Source organism: Malus domestica, chromosome 17, assembly GCF_042453785.1.
Source record: "Malus domestica chromosome 17, GDT2T_hap1".
Lineage (NCBI taxonomy): Eukaryota > Viridiplantae > Streptophyta > Magnoliopsida > Rosales > Rosaceae > Malus > Malus domestica.
The window spans coordinates 24,807,018-24,832,557 of NC_091677.1; the positions used below are offsets into that span (position 1 = coordinate 24,807,018).

At 39.4% G+C, this 25,540-nt stretch overlaps 3 protein-coding genes across 4 annotated transcripts; 1 reads left to right on the forward strand and 2 right to left on the reverse strand.

Annotated features, from left to right (window-relative positions):
* The first annotated feature begins 4,604 nt into the window (after positions 1 to 4,604).
* On the forward strand, positions 4,605 to 8,551 carry LOC108171725 (translocase of chloroplast 34-like). The gene is made up of 8 exons (XM_017328274.3): positions 4,605 to 4,786; positions 5,208 to 5,327; positions 5,432 to 5,539; positions 5,638 to 5,762; positions 5,895 to 6,159; positions 7,581 to 7,649; positions 7,743 to 7,904; positions 8,209 to 8,551. Exons 2-8 carry the CDS (start codon positions 5,229 to 5,231, stop codon positions 8,317 to 8,319), a joined length of 939 nt encoding a protein of 312 aa, XP_017183763.2. The 5' UTR covers positions 4,605 to 4,786; positions 5,208 to 5,228; the 3' UTR covers positions 8,320 to 8,551.
* Positions 8,552 to 13,700: 5,149 nt separating this feature from the next.
* On the reverse strand, positions 13,701 to 20,479 carry LOC103440695 (chaperone protein dnaJ A6, chloroplastic-like). 2 transcript variants are annotated; one of them, XM_008379388.4, is made up of 9 exons: positions 20,288 to 20,479; positions 20,132 to 20,173; positions 18,416 to 18,543; positions 17,850 to 17,991; positions 17,695 to 17,752; positions 16,515 to 16,557; positions 15,135 to 15,183; positions 14,979 to 15,059; positions 13,701 to 14,883 (listed from the first exon to the last, which is right to left on the reverse strand). In XM_008379388.4, the coding sequence occupies exons 3-9, from the start codon at positions 18,520 to 18,522 to the stop codon at positions 14,023 to 14,025; spliced, it is 1,341 nt and encodes a 446-aa protein (XP_008377610.1). In that variant the 5' UTR covers positions 18,523 to 18,543; positions 20,132 to 20,173; positions 20,288 to 20,479; the 3' UTR covers positions 13,701 to 14,022. The 2 variants fall into 2 exon arrangements, with proteins under 2 accessions (XP_008377610.1, XP_008377609.1); XM_008379387.4 differs by having other exon boundaries at positions 20,132 to 20,194; positions 20,288 to 20,457.
* A 1,988-nt stretch (positions 20,480 to 22,467) lies between these two features.
* On the reverse strand, positions 22,468 to 24,481 carry LOC139193705 (uncharacterized). The gene is made up of 2 exons (XM_070817268.1): positions 24,343 to 24,481; positions 22,468 to 23,853 (listed from the first exon to the last, which is right to left on the reverse strand). Exon 2 carries the CDS (start codon positions 23,396 to 23,398, stop codon positions 22,847 to 22,849), a length of 552 nt encoding a protein of 183 aa, XP_070673369.1. The 5' UTR covers positions 23,399 to 23,853; positions 24,343 to 24,481; the 3' UTR covers positions 22,468 to 22,846.
* Positions 24,482 to 25,540: the final 1,059 nt, after the last annotated feature.

Sequence of the window (25,540 nt, forward strand, 5' to 3'; positions counted from 1 at the left end):
CTTCAACGATAAGAAAGCTCAGCTAATAAAACCTGGAGGGTGAAAACAAAACAAAGGTGAGTGGCTTTAGAAATGAAATTTTAATAGAAACCATCTACATCATTATAACCCGTCGCTGTAACACCTGTATAGTTTCCAGAAAATCATACCACGTATCAATGTGAAATCAAACATATATCAACAATAAACCATAAATATACCACAACACAACATCTCATTAGCAATATCAATAATCATGTGATTAATAACCTATACTAGCACGCAAGTCGGAGTCACCTATGGTGACCTGTACAACTGCATCCATATCTCATCAATCAATGCTACCTTATAAGTCGGGAGTCACCTCTAGTGACCTGTACGACTTATCCATATCTCATCATATATGCTATCTCATAAGTCGGGAGTTACCTCTAGTGACCTATACGACTTATCCATATCTCATCACATATGCTAGCTCATAAGTCAGAAGTCACCTCTAGTGACATGTACGACTTATCCATATCTCATCACATATGCTAGCTCATAAGTCGGGAGTCACCTATTGTGTGATATGCTAGCTTATAAGTCGGGAGTCACCTCTAGTGACTTGTACGACTTATCCATATCTCATCATATATGCTAGCTCATAAGTCGGGAGTCACCTCTAGTGACCTATACGACTTATCCATATCTTATCACATATGCTAACTCATAAGTCGGGAGTTACCTATAGTGACATGTACGACTTATCCATATCTCATAAGTATATCTGCACACGAGTCGGAACCACCTAAGGTGGTCTATACGACAGGACTGGTGTAAATAAATACACTCAAGTGCTACGATCACATGAAGACTGTGCGAATAATCGCAGGTCACCTATGAGTCGGAACCACCTATAATGGTCTGTACGACAAGGCTGTGCACCTACCTTGGATCTAAGGTGAGCGTAAGGTGTGGGAGGTGAACATCACATGAAGGATTGTGCCCTGGCTACAGACGGGAGCACTAACACCGGGGTGCAGGTTTATGAGCTCTAAATGCATCTCATGTGACATATACAACTCTTAGACAACTTGTACAACAATGTCAGAGTTGCCTAAAACATAATGTGATCATGCCATAACTCAATCATTTCAACTAATACCATAGCTCACTTGAACTTACCTGTGGGTTCCGCGTCCATCTTCGCACTTCAAAGCATTCATAATAATTTTGTGCAGATAGTATACACATGGATATGCCATAATGCAAATCTAAAACTCAACCATATCATAGTATTTTTTTTTTCAATATATATACATATATATAATGTGGCGTAAAATGCACAATCTATAACGCCCTACTCCCGAATTATTTATTTTCAGAAATAATTATCGGGATAAGTCCAACTAAACATTAGTTTAATTAACTATCATTACTTAGGTTTCCTTATTTCAGTTTCTTGATTCCTTCCACATTGATTTATGATCAACATCCAATCACTAAAAACATAAGGTTAAATCTCATATTTTCACCGATTTCCTTCACATTGCTCAATTCCCAAACAAAGTTTTTGTTTCAAATATTGTATGGTTGCATCTAACGTCTCGTTAGACTGCCTACGTACCCTAAACAAGGATCAAGCCATTTTGTAGTTCACATAAGTACTTCAAAGCATTCACAGTAATTATACGCAATAAGCAATTTATAAACGTTGTGGAATTGTCAATCACATATATATATATATATATATATGTATATAATACACGATAGAATGGAAAAGACCCACTCACCTAAGGTTCATGCCACGACTTCCTAGCATGCATGTCAAGACATCACGAACAATCGTTGCCTATGACCAATTATCAAATCACATCTAAGAGTTTGTACCGATAAAATACACAATTTACATAAAACACATCCCTACGTAATTCAATTTGGAAGATCTACATTACGGATTTTTTATTCGTTGCTTCCAAAGATCCACATTATACCTCTAAAACAACATCCTAAAGTCCCATTACGATCCAACGGTCATATCTCCGCCAATTGCCAAAACTAAGTGGTGGTTTACCTTTTATTTCATGAACTTACAAATTCAATTTAGGAAGATCCTTATATCGGATTCTTGATCCATAAGTTCCTATGGTCCTCAAATATTACGTACTAAAACATATTAAAGTTTGATGACGATCCAACGGTCGGATCAACGATTCATACAATGACCTATTAATGTATCGTAGAGCATTTAGGTTCCAACGATCAACCTACGTCATTCAAATATCACAATTGAATTCAAGACATTTAACATAGCTTAAAAATAGTATTGGAGGCCCACTGGCTACGTGTCGCCGCATGCGCTGCCACGGGTGGCGTTCGGCCACCCCGACTCACCGGAAAATTCAACTATTTCTAAAAATTTACAAGAATGAATATCTCAAAGAGAGGAACAACTTTCATACCTGCCATGAAGTCCAAAAGTGGACGGAAGATGGTCAATTTTGCCCACGAAGCCGGCGGGTGCCTAAAGCTTCCCGGTGTCGATTTGTCGTCTACGGTGGTCCAACGAAGTCAAGGTTGGTTGGGTTTTGCTCCTAGGATGATGGGCTACAAAGCCCAAGTGGTGGCATCGCTCATCACTTTGCCAATTCGCCGGAAAATTGAAAAGGGTGACGGGAGCATTGTTGATTTTCATCGACTTTCGTGGCCTTAAACCGCCACATACCATGGTTAATCAAGGTGGTTCTTGAGTGGGTTTTATAGAGGGAATGAGACCTTCAAGATGGCAATGGTGGCATCGAAAAACTCCATCGGAGTTGGCCGGAATCAACCTTGGAAGATGGGTGGTTGCAATGGGTGTGGGTGCAGTTTTGAGGGAGCTTTCTTCTGTTTTTTTTTTCTTTTCTGATTTCTGATTGGGCTGCTGCCCTATTTCTACCTTTATCTAATGAGTGTTACTAGGCCCACCCCATTGTCCTATTTCTACGCCCACATTATAATCTCATCCACCATAAAAAACAAGAAAAATGACCTACTATCTTCCCATCGACCATTATCCCCAAAGTACCCTTCCAATTTCCACCCTTGACACCGCTCACCAGCACAACATACCCCTTCCCATAGCCATATTACTGACCGATGAGAATCACAGAAATTGACATCCATATTGCTTCTCTAGCCTGTTCTCCCGTCTATTTTTTAATTATTTAAATAATATTATAATATAAGGAAAATGATTATATTTATATGATTGAAATAGAGGGAAGTAAAGCAGTGACCACCCTTCTGCACTTTTTACCACCATCCCGACTATCCCCATGGCTGACCACGGAGGCGATGCAACAATAGAACGAAGAGTTAGTCGCTCAACCAATCATAGAATCAAAGCCAAAAGAATAAGAAGTGAAATCGGTAGAGAAAGAAACTCTGTTGACATCCATATATGACTTGATGCATTCAGTGTGTTTGAGATTTGTATTACGTACGGGCTTGACGAATACAAAGATCAATTCGTGATTCAATAATTTAGGATCCAATAAACATAAATTAAAATTTAGAAGGAATAAAGTGACGACGAGACGTTTGGGAATTGAGATTACGAGTTGTTGGGAGTGTGGGTGGAAGTCAATGATTTGATCTTGTTTTCCTTTAGTCCTTATTTGACATTTTACGTGAGGATAAATTAGTACTTAAATTTTTTTAATAAAGAGTGGGTGTAGAAATAAGACAGAGGGGTGGTAATAGTAGCCCTCTATCTAATTGGTCCTCCTTAACCAATTAATTAACTTTAAATAACCAACTTCAAACGTTCGTAACTATACCGTTATAATCCGGACTCGCAAACGGTTTTCGCCTATGTGTTCGTACCAATGAGTACTACTTAAATACGGCAAAAAAATAAGTCATACGTTCCTCTAGATTATGGTCAACAGAAATCAAAATCTTTGCCTCTAGGCATTTTCGTCAATTCCCTTGATTAAAATAATTAAAAAATGAAATTTTAGGAGCGGGTTGTCATAAATAGTGCCCCGTGTTTGGTTTCAGAAATAGCGTAGCACCCGTATTCAATTTTAAAAATAGTTTAGTACTCGTATTTAGTTTTAGAAATAATTAGTATTCAATTTTCAGAAATAGTGTTTAATTTTAGAAATAATGTATCGTTAAGTGTCAGAAATACTGTGTGGTATGGACGTGGGGGTCCAGTGCGATAGTTTTTATTACTATTTTCAATTTGTTTCGTATTATATTAAACTTTTGTCATTTTAATTAAAATAAAAGTTATTTTCATTAAAGATAATGTTAGAGAGACTAAATTTTTGTAAATTAAGTGACATGTAAGTGGATGATTGAATTATTATTCAAGTTTTGATTAAAGTGCTTATTTCTTATTGATTTAGTCTACAAATTTAATCAATCTTACATTACCCTCTCATCAAAACGAAGCACTTCCTATTAAATAAATTATAGAATAATTTTTAGTTAAAATAAACTTAGTTAAAGTCTTTTTTATTAGAGTTCCATTCTTTTAATTGCAAGTACAAAAATCGATACACATGAATAGGATAGGTCATCAATTCATCAATTCAACCTTTGAAAAAGAAAAGAAAAAAGAAAAAAAAGCCGGACGAACGACAATAAAATACAGGAAACGACATTATGTTTGTTTGATCTGAAAATTGCAAGTGTGCAAAACGAAGGTTGCTATACTTATCTTCTTCACCATATATCTTCTTCACCATACCCGCCTCTCTCTCTCTCTCTCTCTCTCTCTCTCTCTGGTTTCTCTACCAGTGTGTCTCCCACATCCTACAGCACAGATAAACGGGTGAGTAAAGTCTCTATCTTTTTCAAGTATTTCCCTTCAAATTTCAATTTTTGCATAATTCTCTGCCCTAGAGTTCATCACCAAAGACACCATGTTCCATTCCGATATCTGGGTTTTATGGTTGCAAAGGGTTTATCTGAATTCAATACGTGTGGGTTTTTCAAGGAATACCCCAGAATGTTAATTTTCCCTAGGAAAACTTGTTACCATTCAATTCATACACCTTGAAGATGATTTATCTGGTTACTGCATAAATCTCTGTTGCCTGCTAGCTTAGAATTTCAGTTCGCGGTGTTGATTATATCACATATGTTTGAAGAAATACACCGCAAATTGTGTAGCATTGAATTCGGTGATGACTGTGTTGAGCCCGAAAGTTTACAGCTAGTGAAATTCCTTTATTTACATGTTTTGTTTTCAGCGCTAGAACGGAGATTGAGCTATGGCATCCCAGATGGTTAGAGAATGGGCTGGAATAAATAGCTTTGCACCCGCCACTCAGACCAAGTTGCTTGAGTTGCTTGGAAAACTCAAGCAAGAGGTTTCATTTCTTTGCTATGTTAATTAGTACTCAAATTCATTTATCCTTTTTCTATTTGTTTAATTACATTTTAACTTTCTTACTCTTATGTGCTGCATGTGTAGAATGTGAACAGTTTGACTGTTCTTGTAATGGGGAAAGGCGGTGTTGGAAAATCATCCACTGTCAATTCACTCCTTGGTGAAAGGGCTGTTCCCATCAGTCCTTTTCAGGTTTTTATGTGTTGCTTTTGTTTTAGTCTGGATTCACTGGGTTCTTTGCCTTGCCTTTGTAAATTCTCTTCGGATTTTTGTTTGTTGTTTCTGTCTAGGCTGAAGGAATTAGACCCTTGATGTTTTCACGTTCGAGGGCAGGGTTTACATTAAACATCATTGACACCCCTGGGCTCATAGAAGGAGGATATGTTAATGACATGGCTCTTAATAATATTAAAAGGTTTGCTCTTGCTTTATGTTTTTTTTTTTTAAATCTTTTCAGTCTCTTGTGGAAACGCGCTGCGGGCTCTTGTTCAAGAATTTTTACGATAATTCAAACTGACTTAATTCTGTTGGTGGTATTCTTGAGCAGCTTCCTTCTGAATAAGACCATTGATGTTCTACTCTATGTGGATCGGTTGGATGCTTATAGGGTGGACAACTTGGATAAGGAGGTTGTCAAAGCCATAACAGATAGTTTTGGTAAGGGAATATGGAATAGGGCTTTGGTTGTTCTGACACATGCTCAGCTCTCACCACCAGATGGTTATGCTTATGATGACTTTGTCTCCAAAAGATCTGAGGCTCTTCTGAAAATTGTCCGTCTTGGTGCTGGATTGAAAAAACAGGATGCACAGGTGAGCAATCTCTCCCTCCCAAGTTTAGGCTGTGTTTTAAGCTCCATGTCTTCCTCCTTTTTCTTGGATGTAATTGGCATTATGGTTATTTCATTGAAGACATTAGGCAGGATCTTGTATTGTCCTGTTAGACTATTAATTCAAAAGTACATGAACTTTGTGAAGGGTAGTTTTTGCTTTGCCTTTGGTACTTGTGTTTGTTGGGGGGTGGGGGGGAACATGAAACTTTCACTTAAATAGTGCAAGTAGTTTCTAGGATACTTTCTTGCTATGCCATCATTAACTGAAAAAGAATCAAGCATTCGTGCTGGGTTTTTTGACAAGGTTATGGCACTTATGACAGATTGGAAAGAATATGATTTATAAAATAATGGTTCTTTTTGCTTCTGTCCCATGCCTTTAAGACCTGGAAATTAGATGAATATGATAGATTTTGTGTCTCACCATGTTGTATGATATGCATGACTATTCATAAGAAGGTTCTAGCTCACCCCAAAATCTTCAAAATAATTGTCCTGAATTATGTATATGCTCATGTTTGAAATAGGGTTTTATGTTGGAGCTTGATGATTTGACTAGATGGTAGTTTGATGGGATTAAAAAAGGGATAAAAAATATTGTAATTAGTTTCTTGTGAATTATGTTTATGTTCATTTGTCCCTTGTCAACAAATTGTCAGCAAAGATGTAGTCTTGCTTGCCTTCACTGGGTTCCGTGAGTTTCTGGTGCGTTTGACAAATTTGATCCATGACTTAAGTATTAAATCCATCCTTTGTTTTATACTTCTGAAGTGATATGATTTTGTTTTTTATGGTCTGTGCCAACAATACTTCAAATTGAGGTTTAGGGGACAGGGGAGATACATATGTAAACTTGAGTATTCTATCAGATAGATGACTTGTTGTCTGTGAGTTGCTGCTTAGCTCTTGCAATGAAGTGGAGGCATGATCGGACTCTAATGCCTAACTATTGAGTTTCTTGGATTAATGTGTCTCAATTTATACCAAACCTTCCAATGATTACACGTCAGGTTGGACTTGCAGATGAATACATAGTAGCAGTGAGATTTCCGTTATCATGCTAAGAGTCTAGGACAGTTTATTCTTTTTTCACGTGATGTTCAAAAGGGAATTGAAGTTTAAGCAGTGGTAAAACAGGAAGACTTGTGAAGTATAAGGTCATAACGCTAGCTGTTTTATTTGGGTGGCATACTTTTTCTATGTGGTAATGCTTTTATATATGGTTTTTTGAGAAGATTTATATATGGTTTTTTCAATCTCTTGTTTCTCTTTTCTTTTACATTTAAAATAGAAGAAAAAGTTTTCAAGTTTGTTCTTTCATTTTGAATTACTTTTTCAGGAAGGCCTTGTGTGCTTGCAAAGTCTTTCATTTTTCTGAAAGTTTTCCTGTCTTCTCTTTAGGCTTCGACTATTCCTGTTGTTTTAGTTGAGAACAGTGGGAGATGTAACAAGAATGAAGGTGATGAAAAGGTTAGTTATTTTCCTTGCGTCATGCTTACAGTCATTCCCCTGAAATACAGTTACGCATCATTCCATCTTTGTTTGGCTGTCATTTGGTAACAGGTTCTTCCAAATGGAACGGCTTGGATATCTCATTTGGTCCAAACAATGACAGAAGTTATCTTGAATGGAAGCAAGTCTATTCACGTTGACAAGAAGTTGATCGAGGGACCTAACCCCAATGACAAAGGGAAGTTGTTGATCCCTCTGTTTTTAGCGATCCAGGTGAGCTTCCATTTTAATACCTTGAGTGGGATTTGGATCCTCTTCTGAGCCCAGGGTGAGGATCCTCCTGACCAAGGAGTGTGGGCCGTTGGATGAAAATCCAATGGCTGTAATTATTATAATTTTAAAGGGACCCCCCTATTTGTAACCGTTGGATTTTCATCCAATGGCCCACACTCCTTGATCAAGAGGATCCTCACCTTGGACTCAGGAGATGATCCAAATCCCCTTGAGTGCTTTTCTTTTCTCTTTATTGATGCAGGGACTAATATCTATTTTCATTTTTCTCCTTGCCTGTGAACAGTATTTCTGTGCCATTAAGCCTATAGAACGAGCAATCAAGAGTGATATTGCAAAAGAGAGTAGACCGTCATGGGAGATGCGGGATTCCAGTGCAGCCGGTCGCAAGTTCTGATTTGGTTTTGGTTTGCCCATCTCTTGAAAGTTCTACTGGCTTCTTGTGCTTCCCAACGTATGATCATCCGTGTTTGCTTTTTTCTATTTTTCCGGTAGCAGTTAAAGTAGTCATTGTGAGATTATGCAGTATTTATATGCCGAGGCTTTTGGATCTTGTCTTTGAGGAAACAGAGTTTACTGTAACTGGGACACCCTTTAATATTATTTGTATTAAGGGAACACTACCCTAACCTACATGCTCCATTCAGAAAGCTTCAACATACAAGCTTCAACAAAAGAAAATTCAAAGAACTTAGCGAAGAAGGCTTTGGTGTATTTAACACAATACGTTGAAATGAAGGAAAGCTTATTTATTGATATCCCCGATAAGCTACAAATATGTACATATACATGAGTCAAAATAAACACATAAGAGGGAGCCTTCACAAAGGTTGCTTAGGAGAAGTCTCAGCAGTCGGTAGAGCCCCAGAAAGAGAAGGCACCGGAGGGGGATCATTTGGAGCCTCAGTACTGGACAGAACCCTAGAAGGAGGAGGCATCAGAGGTTGATCATTTGGAGCTTCATTACGCGGTACAGCCCCAGAAGACGAAGGCAATAAATGCCTTTGGAACAAACCCACAAATCTCTGATGATCAAGTAAAACCTGACCATCAGTTTCCTTCATCTGGTCAAGCTTCCTCTTCATGTTTGTAGCATAGTCATGTGCGAGCCGGTGCAACTGTTTATTCTCATGCTTGAGCCCTCTAATCTCCTGTTTGAGACTCATCACTTCAGCCGCCAATGATTCAACTTGGCGGGTTCGAGCAAATAGGCGTTGAGCCATATTAGACACAGAACCTGCACACTGAACACTGAGAGCCAGCGAATCCTTAACAGCTAACTCATCAGACCGTTTGGAAAGTAGTCTGTTATCTTTGGGAGTGAGAAGGTTCCTGGCCACCACCGCAGCGGTCATATCATTCTTCATCACGGAATCCCCAACGGTAAGAGGACCAGTTGGGGAGACGAAGGATGGACGCCATATGTTGTCTGGAGAAGGCGGGGCTGCCTCTTCAACAAGGTTCAAGTCAAAACGACGGTCGGAGGGGCCAGACATTTTCAAAGGTGTTGAAGAGAGAAGAGGTCGGACAAATCAAGATCTTAGAAGTGCAAGAATGAAGCTTCTACTGGTGGAGATTCAAGTGTGCTTTGGAACTTAATGCCAGCCCCTATAAAAATCTGCACTCGACGGAGCTTCAGAAATCGAAGAGGCGTTTGCTTTCTCAAAAGTTGGGCTGCTTAGAGATCACGAGGGTTGATCTCAGAAATCGAAGAGGCGTTTGCTTTCTCAAAAGTTGGGCTGCTCAAAGACCACGAAGGCCGATCTCAGAAATCGAAGAGGCGCTCGCTTTCTCAAAAGCTGGGCTCCCCAGAGACCACGAGGGCCGATCTCAGAAATCGAAGAGGCACCTACTTTTCCAGCCTTGTCAGCACCTGTCACACGCACACTCAGCTTTGCGGAAATTATGGGCATTCTGTCAAAGACTTCTGGGGAAGTAGTCCCACACGCAACAATAGCTCATGGGTACCACAGATAACTTTGCCAAAGTTCTCTGCCAAAGTTGAGCACGTGAAGCTTGCAGCTCCCACTACACCGCTCTGACCAAGAAGGGTAAAAGAATAGCAAAGAAACAGCACTAACAAAGTTTAGACCCATAAATTTTGAAGGTCTAGCTACCATATTATTACCCACAAGGGTAAAGGAACAGTACCACTGTTGGATAATTGGAAAGTCCCTGTGTGTCAACCTCTGTGCTTCGTGGCAAGGTAGACTAGCAAACATGCCCAACCTTTACTCACATTCGAGAAAACACTCCCAACAAGATTGCTTGCTCCAAAATCGAAGAGGCACCGCCCTCCGAATCTCGAGAGCCACTCTCCCAACATGATTACTTTCTCAAAAATCGAAGAGACACTGCCCCCCGAATCTCGAAAGCCAGACCCCCAGCATGATTGCTTTCTCAAAAATCGATGAGGCATCGTTCTCCGAATCAATTGAAGAGGCGCTCGCTTTCTCAAAAGCTGGGCTGCTCAGAGACCACGAGGGCCGATCTCAGAAATCGAAGAGGCACCTACTTTTCTAGCCTTGTCAGCACCTGTCACACGCACACTCAGCTTTGCAGAAATTATGGGCATTTTGTCGAAGACTTCTGGTGAAGTAGAAAGCACATGAATCTTACTGTTCAATCACCCACTTCCCACACGCAACAATAACTCATGGGTACCATAGATAACTTTGCCAAAGTTCTCTGCCAAAGTTGAGCACGTGAAGCTTGCAGCTCCCACTACATCGCTCTGACCAAGAAAGGTAAAAGAATAGCAAAGAAACAGCACTAACAAAGTTTAGACACATAAATTTTGAAGGTATAGCTACCATATTATTACCCACAAGGGTAAAGGAACAGTACGGATAATTGGAAAGTCCCTGTGTGTCAACCTCTGTGCTTCGTGGCAAGGTAGACTAGCAAACATGCCCAACCTTTACTCACATTCGAGAAAACACTCCAACAAGATTGCTTGCTCCAAAATCGAAGAAGCACCGTCCTCCGAATCTCGAGAGCCAGACTCCCAACATGACTACTTTCTCAAAATCGAAGAGAGGGTAAAGGAACAGTACCATTGCTGGATAATTGGAAAGTCCCTGTGTGTCAACCTTTGTGCTTCGTGGCAAGGTAGACTAGCAAACATGTCCAACCTTTACTCACATTCGAGACAACACTCCCAACAAGATTGCTTGCTCCAAAATCGAAGAGGCACTGCCCTCCGAATCTTGAGAGCCAGACTCCCAACATGATTACTTCCTCAAAAATCGAAGAGACACTGCTCTCCGAATCTCGAGAGTCAGACCCCCATCATGATTGCTTTCTCAAAAATCGAAGAGGCATCGTTCTCCGAATCTCGAGAGCCAGATACCACAGACCACTTTTTCAAAGTGCTCTGACAGAGTTAAAACATGTGAAACTGGCAGCTCCCACTACCGTGCTATGACCAAGCAGGGTAAAGGAATAGCATTACTACTTGTTGTTAGGGAGACTCCTATATATGTCGACCTCCATCCCCAACGGACAGGCAGACCTGCAAAAATGCTCAACCCTTCATCATATCTGAGAGGGCACTCCCAACGAAGCCTTTCGAAATATTCAGCTTTCTTTCCCCCCGATAATACCTCTGCAAACAAGCTATACTAGAGCAAGAATATCTCATATCATCAGGGTTAAAAGCAAGAGTATCCCATATCATGCTTTTTCCCTGTCTTTTCTTTTGGCCTTGTTTTTACTTGCAAGACAATGAGAAAGAGAGCAATCAGTCAGCACTTGGAATCAAGCTTCCAGCCAGGAAGTGACTGCCTGGAACCCCTTACCTGATTACTTACCTGGCATTGCTCTCGAGTACTCATCTTCAACATCTTATGTTTCCAGGGAAGATTCTGCATCTGCTTGAGGAACAGATAGGGCAAGTGCGAAGGATACAAGGAAGCATGTGGAGACAAGCGTAACAGCACACGTGCCGATACATCCATTACTCTGTCAAAAGCAAAAGTATCCCATATCAGCAGGGTGGAACGTACTCTAGATTTGATGGACTTGTTTTGACCCTCAAATTCTTCAGTCGGCCTTATACTCTGGAGGAAACCAGAAAACCCTCCAGCTCAGTTCAAGAATAAGCCTGTGGAAAGTTACTTCTTCAAAAGCAAAAGTATCTCATATCATCTCTTCTCATTTTTCTTCTCTTTATCCTTCATGCTGCTGCAAGATGGGGAGAAGGTGAACAATCAGTCGGAGCTCTGATTGCTTACCTTGTCTGTCACCTCTTTCAGCAGACCCCCTAGCTCGGCGACTTGGGAGACTCCTACTACATGGTTTGTATCGCGCTTGACCAAGCCTGAAACTACAAGTAAGCTTCAAGTGAAATTGATACATTACCTTGTGCATCTCCACCAGTTAAAGATACCACCCCTGATGGAGGAAGAGTACTTCCAGAGAAGATGCCACATCTACCTATGAGACAGATAAGGCAAGTCAAGACGACACCACACTCCGATACTTAGAAGTTTCGTGATTACGAGATCATTCTCCCACAATATTTCCTAATGTCATTTGTACTAAATCATTTACTTGTACTCACTAAAGGAGAGCTTGAACCTATGTACTTGTGTAAACCCTTCACAATTAATGAGAACTCTTCTATTCCGTGGACGTAGCCAATCTGGGTGAACCACGTACATCTTGTGTTTGCTTTCCTATCTCTATCCATTTATATACTTATCCACACTAATGACCGGAGCAATCTAGCGAAGATCACAAAAAGCGACCGTTTTCGCTACCTAGGATCTATCTTGCAAGAGAACGGAGAATTAGATGGAGATCTCAACCATAGAATACGAGCTGGATGGAAAGAGTGCATCCGGCGTGTTGTGTGACCGTCGTAGGCCACTGAAGCTCAAGGGAAAATTTTATAGGACGGCAATAAGGCCAACGATGTTGTATGGCACAGAATGTTGGGTGGTGAAGCATCAACACGTACACAAAATGGGTGTAGCGGAGATGAGGATGCTTCGTGGGATGTGTGGGCACACGAGAAAGGATAAGATTGGGAATGAGGATATCCGAGGTAAAGTAGGAGTAGCCGAAATTGTAGGAAAGATGAGAGAAAATCGGCTCCGGTGATTTGGACATGTGCAAAGAAGGCCGACTGACGCTCCGGTTCGAAGATGTGACTACGGGACAGAGGTTCAGGGCCGAAGGGGTAGAGGAAGACCTAGGAAAACTTTGGAAGAGACTCTAAGAAAAGACTTAGAGTACTTGGATCTAACGGAGGACATGACACAAAACCGAGCGCAATGGCGTTCTAGGATTCATATAGCCGACCCCACTTAGTGGGAAAAGGCTTTGTTGTTGTTGTTGTTGTTGTTGCCCTTTCTATTCAGCGTTGCCCCTGTTAAAATAACAAATACTACCTTTTCCGTTCGCGGCCAAATATAACTCATGTTTACTTGAAAGTATGGTTCTGAGTTCTGACTGTCGAATTGAATGAATATACAGCTGCCCAGAAATTAATAGATTTGAAGTGCAGGTCTGTGTTGATCGATTTTGTGGGTCTGCCCTGCAGACTCGATGAAACAATTAATTTTTTTTTGGACTTCCTGCACTCCGGACGAAATCGATTTTGTTGGACATCCTGCCCTTGTCCAACAAAATCAATTGTTTTCATCAAGTATCCTGCTGAGGGCAACGGGGATAAAAGACATGGGTGCTGTATTAACTCCTAAGAAGTCATCCTACACTAGTCTCTAGTTCAAGAAATAAAGCGGGAAGGACCGCAACTGTGCAAGATTACAATTTCCTGTAACAATTTCATATACCAAAGGAAAAAATAGTATAATTTATGCTTGATCCCAAAGAATAATGCAACAATAAGCACTAGATTGAAATACATATAGTACGAGAAAATGTCTTACATCTGTTCATCTCCCCTAAAGCTGACGGATTATCACGAGACGATTCTACCTACCACTAGAGATATAATGCCCACCCAAAACTAAATCAAAATTGCTGCGGTCCACAATGCGCATCAGGGCAAAAAGATGCACCAACGAGGATGGATATAATCGAACCGATAGGGTCAGTTCTGTATGGATGAAACAACTTACCACAAAAGAAACTATCTCGTGCTTGCAGCCTTGCCCTTGCTTAGACTCGCAAGTTCTTCGATGAGCTTCTTCTCATCAGTGCTCAATCTCTTTGGGATTTCAACCTGCACGCGGACAAGCTGATCACCTCTCATGTTGCTTTTGTTTAAGAGGGGAACACCTTTCTTTGCCATCACAAGGGTTGTGTTCGGTTGGGTACCAGCTGGAATCTTCAAATCAACCATCCCATCGACTGATGGAACCTTAATCGTAGTCCCCAATATTGCATCTATATAGGATACCTTGCAGGTGTACAATATGTTGGTATCATCACGTTTGAGGACAGGGTCTGAGATGACATCTATAATAACAAATAGGTCACCAGGAGACCCGCCCCGCCTTCCAGCATTACCTTCATTTCGGACTCTTAAACGGCTCCCAGAGTCCACACCAGCAGGAACCTTCAGACTGATCCGCTTTGTCCTCCTCACCCGACCATCCCCAGAGCAAGTGTTACAAGGGGTTGATGTTTCCCCAGTCCCACCGCATGATGAGCATGTCATAACCTGTTGGAATACACCTAACGGAGTCCTTGCTGATTGAACCACCTGACCTTGCCCACCACATGTGCTGCATGTGGATGCCTTGGTGCCTGGTTTAGCACCAGAACCATTGCAAGTCCCGCAGCTCTCCAACCGGCTAATTTCAATCTCCTTTTCAACCCCAAAAACTGCTTCCTTGAAGTTCAACACAAGATTATAATATTCATCCTGGCCATCAACCGCTCGACTCCTAGAACCTCGCCCCCCCATTCCGCCCATACCACCCATCCCACCCATACCGCCCATGCCCTCAAATAGGGACTCGAACAGATCAAATGGATTGCTGAAATCCTGCAACATCACAGTTCATTGTCCCACTGTAAGAAAGTAGACATGCAAATGAAGAAATAATTTTGTGCCCAATCATGAGTTTGAAAGGTACTTACCCCCGTACCCATACCAGCACCTTTAATTCCAGCCTCTCCATACTTGTCATATAGTGATCGTTTTTCATCATCAGACAAGACCTGCGAAGATTAAATAATTAATATAACTAATATAATAAAGGCCACCAATGATACATTATAAAACCATGCTTTTACCTCGTATGCATTACTGATTTCCTTGAATTTTGTTTCTGCCCCGGGTTCTCTGTTTCAAAAAAAAAAAAAAACACAGTTCCCACAAAATGAAAACAGACAACATTTACCATATAGATTGTTAAACTAAATTGAATAGAAAATTTCGACTTGCATAACAGATATGATTACATAGGTAAGATATCAAACTTCTTATATCCAGACATGATTAAATGTCTCAACATAGAGATGAGCTGGGCCAACACATCAACTTTCAAAAATCCAGACATGATCATATCTCCATAATTTCTGACAGAATGTTTGCAAAAAGATTCAAATGTATTGCCTGATTAGATTATTTGTCCTGAATCCTGATGAAAATTTTTAAATGTGGGCATTTTGCTTCGACGGAATAGCTTCCACCATTTTAGAAAAAATAAAAATTATAGCTGTGCATCCAGAGCTAAAATAGAAATGTACAACTCAGCCCAACCTCAATGCTTCAATCAAGTTTTGTGTCCTTAAATTTAAGGTTCCTCTTACCAAGCCCCTTTTCAGGAATAAATAAAATAAAATCATACAGAACAACCCAAGAAAACTGACTAAACTAAACTAAACTCTCCCAGTCATTTAGCATGGGTGGTGAGATGAGGAACCAGAGGAATTTTGGTCAGATTCTGGTCCACCAATTCCAAAACAGCCAGAGCCTCAAAAAAGTAGACAGCAAGTGATTTCTAGTAAGCTACCCCTTTTCACATCCAACTTGTTTTCCACTTTACAAATATTCATCCGAACTTTAATTTGCTCTACCAAACCCGTAATGCATTTTCTTTGACAAGCCTAAGACTTAAATCACAAGTTGCAACATCCCAAAAACATACAGCATCTTTAGCCATGAACATCTCTAGCAGCTCTAGCTTTACCACTTCAGCACAGATCCTGAACTCTAAAGATGAGACAAACTAGTATTACCTACAGCCCATCATCATTACAAACCTTTGAATTGACTTGAATAGGGAGGAAAAAAAAAACACTTATGTAACTCTCTCTACTATTGACAAAGGATATGAATACAGCCAAGGTCTTGGGAGAAAATTCTTCTGCATATAAAGAATAAAGTAACCATGAACCTTCAAGCATGCCATCCTCAAATCCTATGGGCTGACTACTAAGTGTACATACTATCTGGCACTATAATACAAATGACCAAACTCTAATGGAAACTGAGCACGTAGACTAGAGATATGTCTTCACATTCAATTACAGCATAATGTAACTGAGATAACCCCTCTTCTTATAGGACCAAATACAGAGAATAACAGATAGAAAGTAACACTAACGGTGAAGAGGAAAAACAAATGGTAAACACTACTAGTCAAAATTGAGCTGGCAAAACTGACTCACTTGTTTACATCTGGATGATAACTTCTTGCAAGCTTCCGATAAGCTGAAAAGTGATAAGTATACAGAAAACTTAGAAGACAATAATCCAGAGGAAGAAAAAAATATACAAAAGAAAAACCAAAAAAAGCACAAACCATGATTTAGTCAATGCTTGAAGCCACTCACTATAATTTATTCAATCTTTCAAGCACACAAATTCACACTAGATGCTTTATGTATCCAAGAGTGATAAAAGCTTAATTTTTGTTTGTTCTGACTTGTACAAAACCAAAGCATTTCACATATTAGGTTCCAATATGAAGGGTTACTTTCTAATATATGTTCATTACAGCAATCCATTCATAAAGGTAATATGAAATCCAACAAAAACTTTAAAACACATGGATCAGATAGAATATATCATTGTAGTTTTTCAAAACCTCATGTAAAAATTCATATAGGGTGGACATTGGAGAAAGTATATATTGGAATTTTAAAAAGAGAGTGACATATAATAAAAAATCAAGCTGAGATTGTCAAGTAAAGGTGCACAACCAAGTTACATCAGGTAAAAAATTCCTATGAATGAGAATACTCATTCTCCAACTGCCTCAAATAGCTGCATATTCCTTATTTCTTCATCCCCCAAAGGAAAAAATCATGACTAAAATAGGTTGAAGAAAGTAATCACGTGTGAGACTACTGAAAATCGCTAAGAATACATTCATAAAGTTAGGCAATCAAGAAGCAATGACACTTTTTTTTTAGTCAAAGAATGACACTGAGATCATCACAATACAGAAAAGTCCTCATACAGCCGAGGTGTTCATATTATATTTCTCCGCTCTTCAAATCCAGGATTTGGGGCCAAGGCATTGTACCATTCAGTTCTCTATCCATACTAAAGACAAAGATTATTACTTATCAAATGGTTAGACTGCACTCATGCAATATATTCCTTTGCGTACTTTTGCCATACATATATGTGGGGGAAAATGAGCTAAACATGCCAGGGTAAGGGAGAAGTAAGAACTGAATATCATAATATGCAAGCAGTTATCTCTGTAAAAAGATACAGAGATTAGGTTTTTTAATCTCAGATCCACGAAAATTATAAGAAAAGCACATAAAAGAAACAGAAACAATATACAGACAATAGTTTACGAGGCAAAAAGAAGAAAGATAATAGAAGAGTAGATACCGCTTTTAATTTCTGATTTACTCGCATTTCTTGACACCCCAAGAACAGAATAAAAGTCCTGGATGTAAGAATATGTGAAACAGTTAATGTGTATTCATTCATTAAGCTTCTTAATTCATGGAAGAAAAAGTACAACCAATGTTTGTTATACTCACAGCATCTGCTCTAACTATAAATCGTGCTCCCCTGCTACGATGTGAAGTTTGAGATGGGCCTGCACAGAATAGAGCATTCAAGGAATCCCGAGAGAACAAGCTTGAACTTGGTGCCCCCAAATATCCTATTTTGCTTGAAACACTGCATTCAGGATGATACTTCAACTAATACCATAAAAACAATCTAAGAGATGCTGGTAGCTTGTTAAGCAGATGCGTTAATTTAGAAGTAGAAACCAAACCAAAACAAAATGAAGGGAACAGATATAGCATATATAGAAATAAATGTCAAAATTGATAGGAATATAATCAGAACTTTATAAGCGGAGTGAATTGCGTTCGTAAGGCTCTTAAATAAAGGTCGTACCCAGTGCACAAGGCTCCTGCTTTACGCAGGGTCTGGGAGAGGTGAATGTCGGCTAGCCTTACCCCCATTTATGGAGAGGCTGCTCCCAAGTCTCGAACCCGAGACCTACCGCTCATGGGCGAAGGCACTTGCCATCGCACCAAGTGCGACCTCTTCGTAAGGCTCTTAAATAAAATAATAAAAATAAAAAAAAACTTACCAACATTGGGATGTGAGGACCTTGTTTATGGCACAGGGCCTTAGCATAGTCTGAGGACGAATGCCCCATTGAGTAACCCATGTACTTCCACAATGAATAATCGCCATTCAATGAACTTTCTGCGAGCACTGAGCAGAAACAAACACACTATATCAGGAATTTTTTAATGTTCCAACAAAACATACTTGGGGATAACTCGTATTGATGAAATAGTTCTGTAAATGACTATTTTCAGAGAGGTGTGATAAACAATAACGGAGAAACCGACCACAACACGAATGGAGAGAGAAGAAGGACTAGTCAACCTAGCAGAGGTCCTGACGTACAGAGCCTCTTCTCTCGCAACATTCTTTCCCACTTATCTCATCTTTTTAGTTAATTACAAATATTAATGTCTCATTAGTTATTATTATACTACTAGTTTAAAAAAATTGTAAACCTATCTCCTAATTTAAACTTTTTCCATTTTATTAATAACGCCTTTTTTCCCCACCTTGCATAATGATTCACATTTAATAGATTGCCCAATCCTTTTTGTCTCTCATTCTCTCGGTATCCATTTTAACTGTTTTCATGATTTCTTAGAATTATGTATTACAATTCTTAACTTAGCAAATTTAGAGTGGCGCTATTGACCAAAAACAAAGACTCAGCCTCATCAAATATTAAAAGATTCTAATCCACTCATCTCACCACCTGTTATTCCTAAATTCCCCCTTCTTATTCTTCCCTTTTCCCTGGCCCTAATCCCAATGTTTACTGAGTAAGAGTGATAGTGGCCATGGGCACCATGGGCAGGGCTCTCTTTCTCTCTCCCACCATTAGCTTTTCTTTATCCTGTAATGGATGCTGCTGATTGTGGGCACATGTTCTTCTTGGTGCTACTAGTTAGAGAAGTAATCATCATGTGCATATAAGTGTGTGATATGAATCATGTGATTGCTTATATTTTGAACAGCTATATTAAGTAGCAAATTCAACAATTACAACTATACACTCAATGTCACAAAACTCTTCTGGCATAAAGGCATTAAAAAATAGCGTAACGGGTGTGGCCATGGTGGAAAGGCGTTAATTAATTCCATATCGATGTAAAAAGGTAATTAATTCCTGTCTTTTAAGTTGGGCCGTGAAATATTGTTTGGATGACAATACCACCACTTCAATTTGCAATTAAAGGGCCTACTCATTACCCTGTCATACACCCCAAACTTTTGTACATACAATTCGGTGACTCCATCAATCCCTCTACAACTGTACATTTACCTTCTTTGTGAGTCTCTACACTTTCTCGCCAATACGTATACCACAACGCTCCGTATCATAATTGGGTTTAACTAACTTACGGAAATGAACCCAAATGAGCCCCTTTTATCTTAAGATGTTTTTGTTTTCATACAAAAGGCATTGACTTCAAAGGTTCTTACTAGTGCACCTAAACCTTATACGCACAACAAAAGAAAGATGCAAAAAATTGAACAAGCATGTGGCAAGCAACGGACGCAAATATAGTCCGAAACAAACAACTTACAAGTAAAACATATAGATATGCCATCGAATAGCAGAAGCGAAGAAAAGCTTAAAAATTGAAGAAAAAGGCACCATCTCAAATTCTCAATTGGTAGGTAAAACAAAGAATTTACGTTTCCAATGACAAATTAACACGGCGCAGGAAAATCGAACCCGAAGGACGAAAAGGAGAAATATTGAAATTACCTGATATGCGATGCGAACCGCTAACCGAGTGCTCAAGGAGCGCTAGCAGTGGAACACACAAAGCTAACAAAATATCAGAAATTAAGTAAAATTAAGCAAATTTGCGAGACGAAATTGTTGAAACCCTAACGACGGTGAGAAAGAGAAAGAGATTACAGAGAGCGAATTATGGCGGAGCAGTGGTGGAAAGCGGCGGTGTGGGGCGCACAAGAGAAGCAGAGAGAGGGTGTGGATGGCGCGGAAGTGAGGGCTCCAAAGTGAGCGAAGTGTTGAACTCGGAAGGGATGAGATTGCGTGGCTTCAACAGCCCAACTGAACTCAACAAGTACCAAAACGCTGCGTCGTAGGGCCAAACAAATCAAAACGACGTCTCTAGATTCACTTCGCTTTGGGTCCAAAGTCCAAACAAATCAAAAAGACGTCTCTAGATTATTCCAAACCATTCTTTTTGGGTTCAATTTACGGAAATTTTATTTCAACCCACGTAACTTATTTCTATATTTAACTTGAATTTTAAATGTTAATTATCTTTTTTATCATATTGTATTATTACCATCAAATACAATATAAAAGTAATAATACAACTTAAATTTATCAACAAACACACACTTATTCTATGTTCATTCCGGCTAAAACCTTAATAGCTCTTGTAGAGAAAAACATGCTTTTCTTTATCAATAGATGGTGGTTTTGAAGTTTTGAATACTCCAACTAAGATATAAATCAATTTCTAAAAAAAAAAAAAATCGTTTGATTTCAATTTTTAAGAGTTTAGATGATGAGTATTTGGGTTTCATTTTTTTTTCGTCAATCCATGTTGCGCATTGTTTGTTAAACTTTCTATGGGAAATAGTGCAGATTTTACAAAAGATGTTGCAGACACCAAAATTAGAAGATGAGTATTTCTGTTTTACTTTCTCTTTTGTTTATAATCCGCGATTATTTTCTGGATGCAAGTTTCATTTAAGTCTTTAGGTTTTCATTTATGTTCCTGATTTTTACGTTGAGTTTTAGATGATTTTTTTAACTATCCGTTGTACAATCAGAGGTACAAAATATACACTCATACACTCGAGATCCACCACAAATCAAAGGTACTAATTTTTAAATTTGGAATTCAATACTATTTAACTTTATCAACTAACCTTTAATCTACGACAGATTTGTAACTCAAGTGATTTACGGGTGTTTTTGTTAAGTGGGCTGGACAAGATCTCCGGATTGTCAAAAATGACTGGTACGATGCCCTTCTCAATTGTGGAGTCGTTAGCCCTTACGAATTATCTTCTTACAAAATTGAGTTCGTTTTCAGTCCCTCTATGACAAAATCAATTACAAGTTTAGTGAGTGAGTTTAATTATTTGTACTTTATTTGCTCATTATATGTGCAACTTGTGATTAACTCTAGTCTTTTGTTGTTGTTGCAACCCTCCTTTTTGGAAGGTTGAAATTGTAATCTAAATATAGTGTCTAGATTGTTACACCTTTCGTGCTAGTCAGAAATTATCTGACAAAAAATTTCACTATCTTAGGACCATTATAGTTACGGTTGCTGTTCATTGGGGCTTTGGTTGTCGGCTCACCTGTCTTCAAGTCACCAACTTCCTTAACTTTTAGGAACTGGGCAAGTGTCAGCCCCCATACATGGTCTTGCGACTCTGCGGAGATCTATGTATTTTGTAAATAGTCGCCCGGGCATAGTCAATGTTTAAATATTGTATTGTATCTCAAATTGAACCTTTTATATGAAAGATTTTTTTTTTTTTTTTTGTTTTGGTCAAACAATAGATTTATTAGATTAGATATTAGATTAGGGAGCCAACAAGGTGCGAACTCCTATCGTGGTGCAAAGGCAACACTTCCCACTGCGGTAAAGAGTCATTTGCCTATAAAAGATACATAAGTGACAACTTTTTGTGATGTGTTCATATAACAATTCTTTCTTTAATAGATGGGGATGTGAGATTTGAATTTAAGACTTTATATATATATATATATATATAAATTCAGCAGATAATGACATGACATAATCGATGTTTAAACACATAACATCTACTGATTGATTCTCATCCCGATATATAGAATAGAATAATACACCAAAGTTAATAAGAGTTTATTTGAGAGTGCTTTTAAAATACTGAAAGCTCTTTTAGAGAAAATATTTTTAGGTTCTAAAAACACTTGAAGTACTTTTCCATGATTTACTTGCATTTTTACTAAGAATTGATTCCAAATTTTTTTTCACAAAAAATGCTTTCAACCATGTTAAAATACTTTCAAACGAGTTTTGAAATTTTCATGAAACATGTAGTTCTCTTCTTGTACGCTGGTCATTGTTTGAGCCACAGCCCATAATAATTTGGGCGTTGAGCTGGAAGACATCGTCTTAAAGCCCATTGGATATGATATCTCCATAATTTCTAAACCAGTTCAAACCCCGGGTCCCCTTTTCGGCCTTTATCTTCAAAAAGTGCACTTCAAGTCACCAACACCGCTTCCACGTCCTCCCATGTGTCCGATCTTATCCACTCCCTTTACCGAACCCCATCCCCTCCTATCACATTCCACCTGTTCCCTAATTGCACATCTCTTCCCATCTTACCCTTACCTATTTTACGTAAAGACCAAAATATCCAACTGTACAAACACTGGAAGTTAAGCTCCACATGCAATGAAGCTGTACGCCGCAGCAGCAGATAAATCCCATCATCTCTCTCAAATGTTCAAAACCATCAACATCCATACGCCTCCATCTTCACTCCCACCGTTTCCTGTAAATCTTCTGCTTTTCTTCCTGCATTGCGATCCCGCACCGACAATGGCAACTCCTCTCACGTCCTTCAGACCCGTTTCGATCCGACCCAACGCCTCCGCCTCCCAACGGTCCGGCCCGAACCGCCGCAAGACCGCTTCCGCCAACTGGTGGACCCCGCTCTTTGGCTGGTCTTCCGACCCTGCGGAGTACATCAACGCCGATCCGGGACAAAACGCCAGCAACAAAGATCCGGGTTCTGACCCTACCCGAGCCGGATCCAGATTCGCGCTGGGGTGCTTCACGGAGGAGAAGGCGAAGCAACTGCGGAAAAAGACCCTGGAGACTTCCGCGTTCCACGATTTCATGTACCACTCGGCGATCGCGTCTCGGCTCGCGTCCGATTTATCGGACAAGTAGCGAGAAGAGAAGAAGTTTATGTCGCCGGAGCGCCTGCGAATTTTTAGCCGGCCGTTGCTGTTCTTCTTTGTCATTGCTTTTGGGAATGTAGCCATTTGGCATATCCAATTTGTCGAAATGAAATTAGAATTTTATCGATATTTCTGTGTTTTGTGGTTGGATCTTACGTTTTTGTTTTTTTTTTCTCCTTCTGTTTTTTCCAAAAAAAAAAAAAACAAAATGCTGTTGTAATATTAGATGCTTCATAAAACATCATCGGATAATACCCCACAAAAACAAAACCCAAAACGAAAAACACAGATATAAACCTAGAAAATCCAGAAAATCCAAGAAATTAGAGAAATTAAATTTTACAAATTCAAGAAGTGGCCATTTGAAAATTGGCCCAGAACTCCGACGCCACTACAATTAGCGCAAAGCAACCATCGCCATCACAGATCCACTTCCCCGACGCGTGTCAACCTCTACACCTTCTCCTCTCTGTCTCCGTCCGTCCGGTTCTCCATTAACCACCGTTCGATTTCTCCCAACCATCATTCGAATCGATCCACTGCCGTTTCAAAGAAAACCAGATCATTTCGTTGCAGCCTCCACAAGAATCAGGGAGGGAGTCAAAACACCGGAAATTCCCCGTTGGACAGGCAGGACGAAGCCAGGGATTTGTGTGAATGTAACCTCAAACAATAAAATTATAATTAAAAAGCTTAAGAATTTACTAAGAATTTACTAAACACTATACTAATATGCCTAATAATTAATCCAACCAACAATTCAATTAACCAATACCAATAAGCATACAAATTATTCAACAAATAAACATTTAATTCAACTAATCATATGAATAAATGTATACCCATATTCATAGAATTCGTAATTTCATAATTTCATTTATCAGTAAGTGTAGAATTCATATCAATAATTAATAACCATATTGGTGCATTACCATATGATTCTATATTTCTATACCAATTAAACAAAAATTTGTCTTAAATAATTAATTAGGATTATGGATTATAGATTTAGGAATTAACAAATTTACCTAAATATATATATATGTTGGCGAGAGAGTGGCTGGCTGGAGTGGTTGGCTGCTGGCGTGGTTGCAGTGCACTGGCTGGGAACAACAGATTTGCTCCTGTTCCGTTCTGTTTCAAGCTGCTGGGAATTTGGGGGCAGAGCAGCACCACGCTGCTCTCTGATTGGCAAAGGCAAATAAAAATGAAACAGGGATGGAAATGGGGTGGACTGTGGGGACAAGCGATCCCCCACTATACATACTTTTTTTTTTTTAAACACATACGAAACGACATTGTTTCAATTACTTTTTTTTTTTTTTTTTTTACCCAGCTCTACTGCTGTAGAACCAATATTGAAAGTTAAGAGTAGGTATTCCATATGCAGCATCAGTATGCGCAGTGCAGCATCAGTCACCCCATATCGACTAATAAAAGTAAGAGTGGGTATCCGGAGCTGTTGGTTAGGTTGATGATTAGGGTGTAGTTGTCACCTTACTTCTAGTTAGATCTTTTATCTTCTTTCCCATACTTCTAGGGTGGTTAGAAGCTTTTTGCCTTACCTTTTTTCTGCTCCCTGTTTTATGGAGCTGCCGTGTAAGATTTATTCAAGGGTGATCAGTGTGTTGATCACACCTTACCCTATATATTTTGTATTCTTGTTTTGTTGTTTCTCTATGAAAAGATATATACAAACAAACACTTAAAACTCAACAACCAGATCAGTTTGAGCAGAACCAGAAAAATCTCAGTAGGGGCATCTGCCCTTTAGGCCCATGGTAGCTACGCCCTTGCAAACAAGTAAAATATGTGCCGATCTGATATGACGAACTCGCCGGTCCAAATTGATGGACTCGAAGGCGACGAATGGAGATCAACCGCCCCTTCCCCACCGGCCCCATCGACATCCACCAATTCTGCTCGACAACTATGTCGACTTCTTTGCCTCCGTCACCCCTGAAACCTTTGCCGATTCCGTCCACATCACTCTCAATCGACATGACGCTGACATAGCTCTCAACTGGGGTCGGTGGGGGTACGGAAGGAGAGTAAAAACAAAACAAATTTGGTTGTGTTTAAGGAAGACGAGGAAGAAGGGAGACAGAGGAGGGAGTGAGGGGAAGATGAAGGGGGACGAATTATGGGGAGAAAGGAGGAGTGAGTATTTTTTTTTATAAATAATTTTAATTGTTAAATAAAAAGGTTATTAATTTATCAATAAGT

Bases quoted from the DNA above. Each gene is read 5' to 3' on its own strand.
- LOC139193705 (XM_070817268.1), bottom strand. From the start codon at position 23,398: ATGGCTACATTCCCAAAAGCAATGACAAAGAAGAACAGCAACGGCCGG.
- LOC103440695 (XM_008379388.4), bottom strand. From the start codon at position 18,522: ATGGCGATTATTCATTGTGGAAGTACATGGGTTACTCAATGGGGCATT. The intron at 17,753-17,849 runs GTGAGTATAACA...TCTTACATCCAG, and splicing joins TTATAGTTAGAGCAGATGCT to GACTTTTATTCTGTTCTTGG. The intron at 14,884-14,978 runs GTAAGTACCTTT...GTGATGTTGCAG, and splicing joins GTGCTGGTATGGGTACGGGG to GATTTCAGCAATCCATTTGA.
- LOC108171725 (XM_017328274.3), top strand. From the start codon at position 5,229: ATGGCATCCCAGATGGTTAGAGAATGGGCTGGAATAAATAGCTTTGCA. The intron at 5,328-5,431 runs GTTTCATTTCTT...CTGCATGTGTAG, and splicing joins TTGGAAAACTCAAGCAAGAG to AATGTGAACAGTTTGACTGT. The intron at 5,763-5,894 runs GTTTGCTCTTGC...ATTCTTGAGCAG, and splicing joins GCTCTTAATAATATTAAAAG to CTTCCTTCTGAATAAGACCA.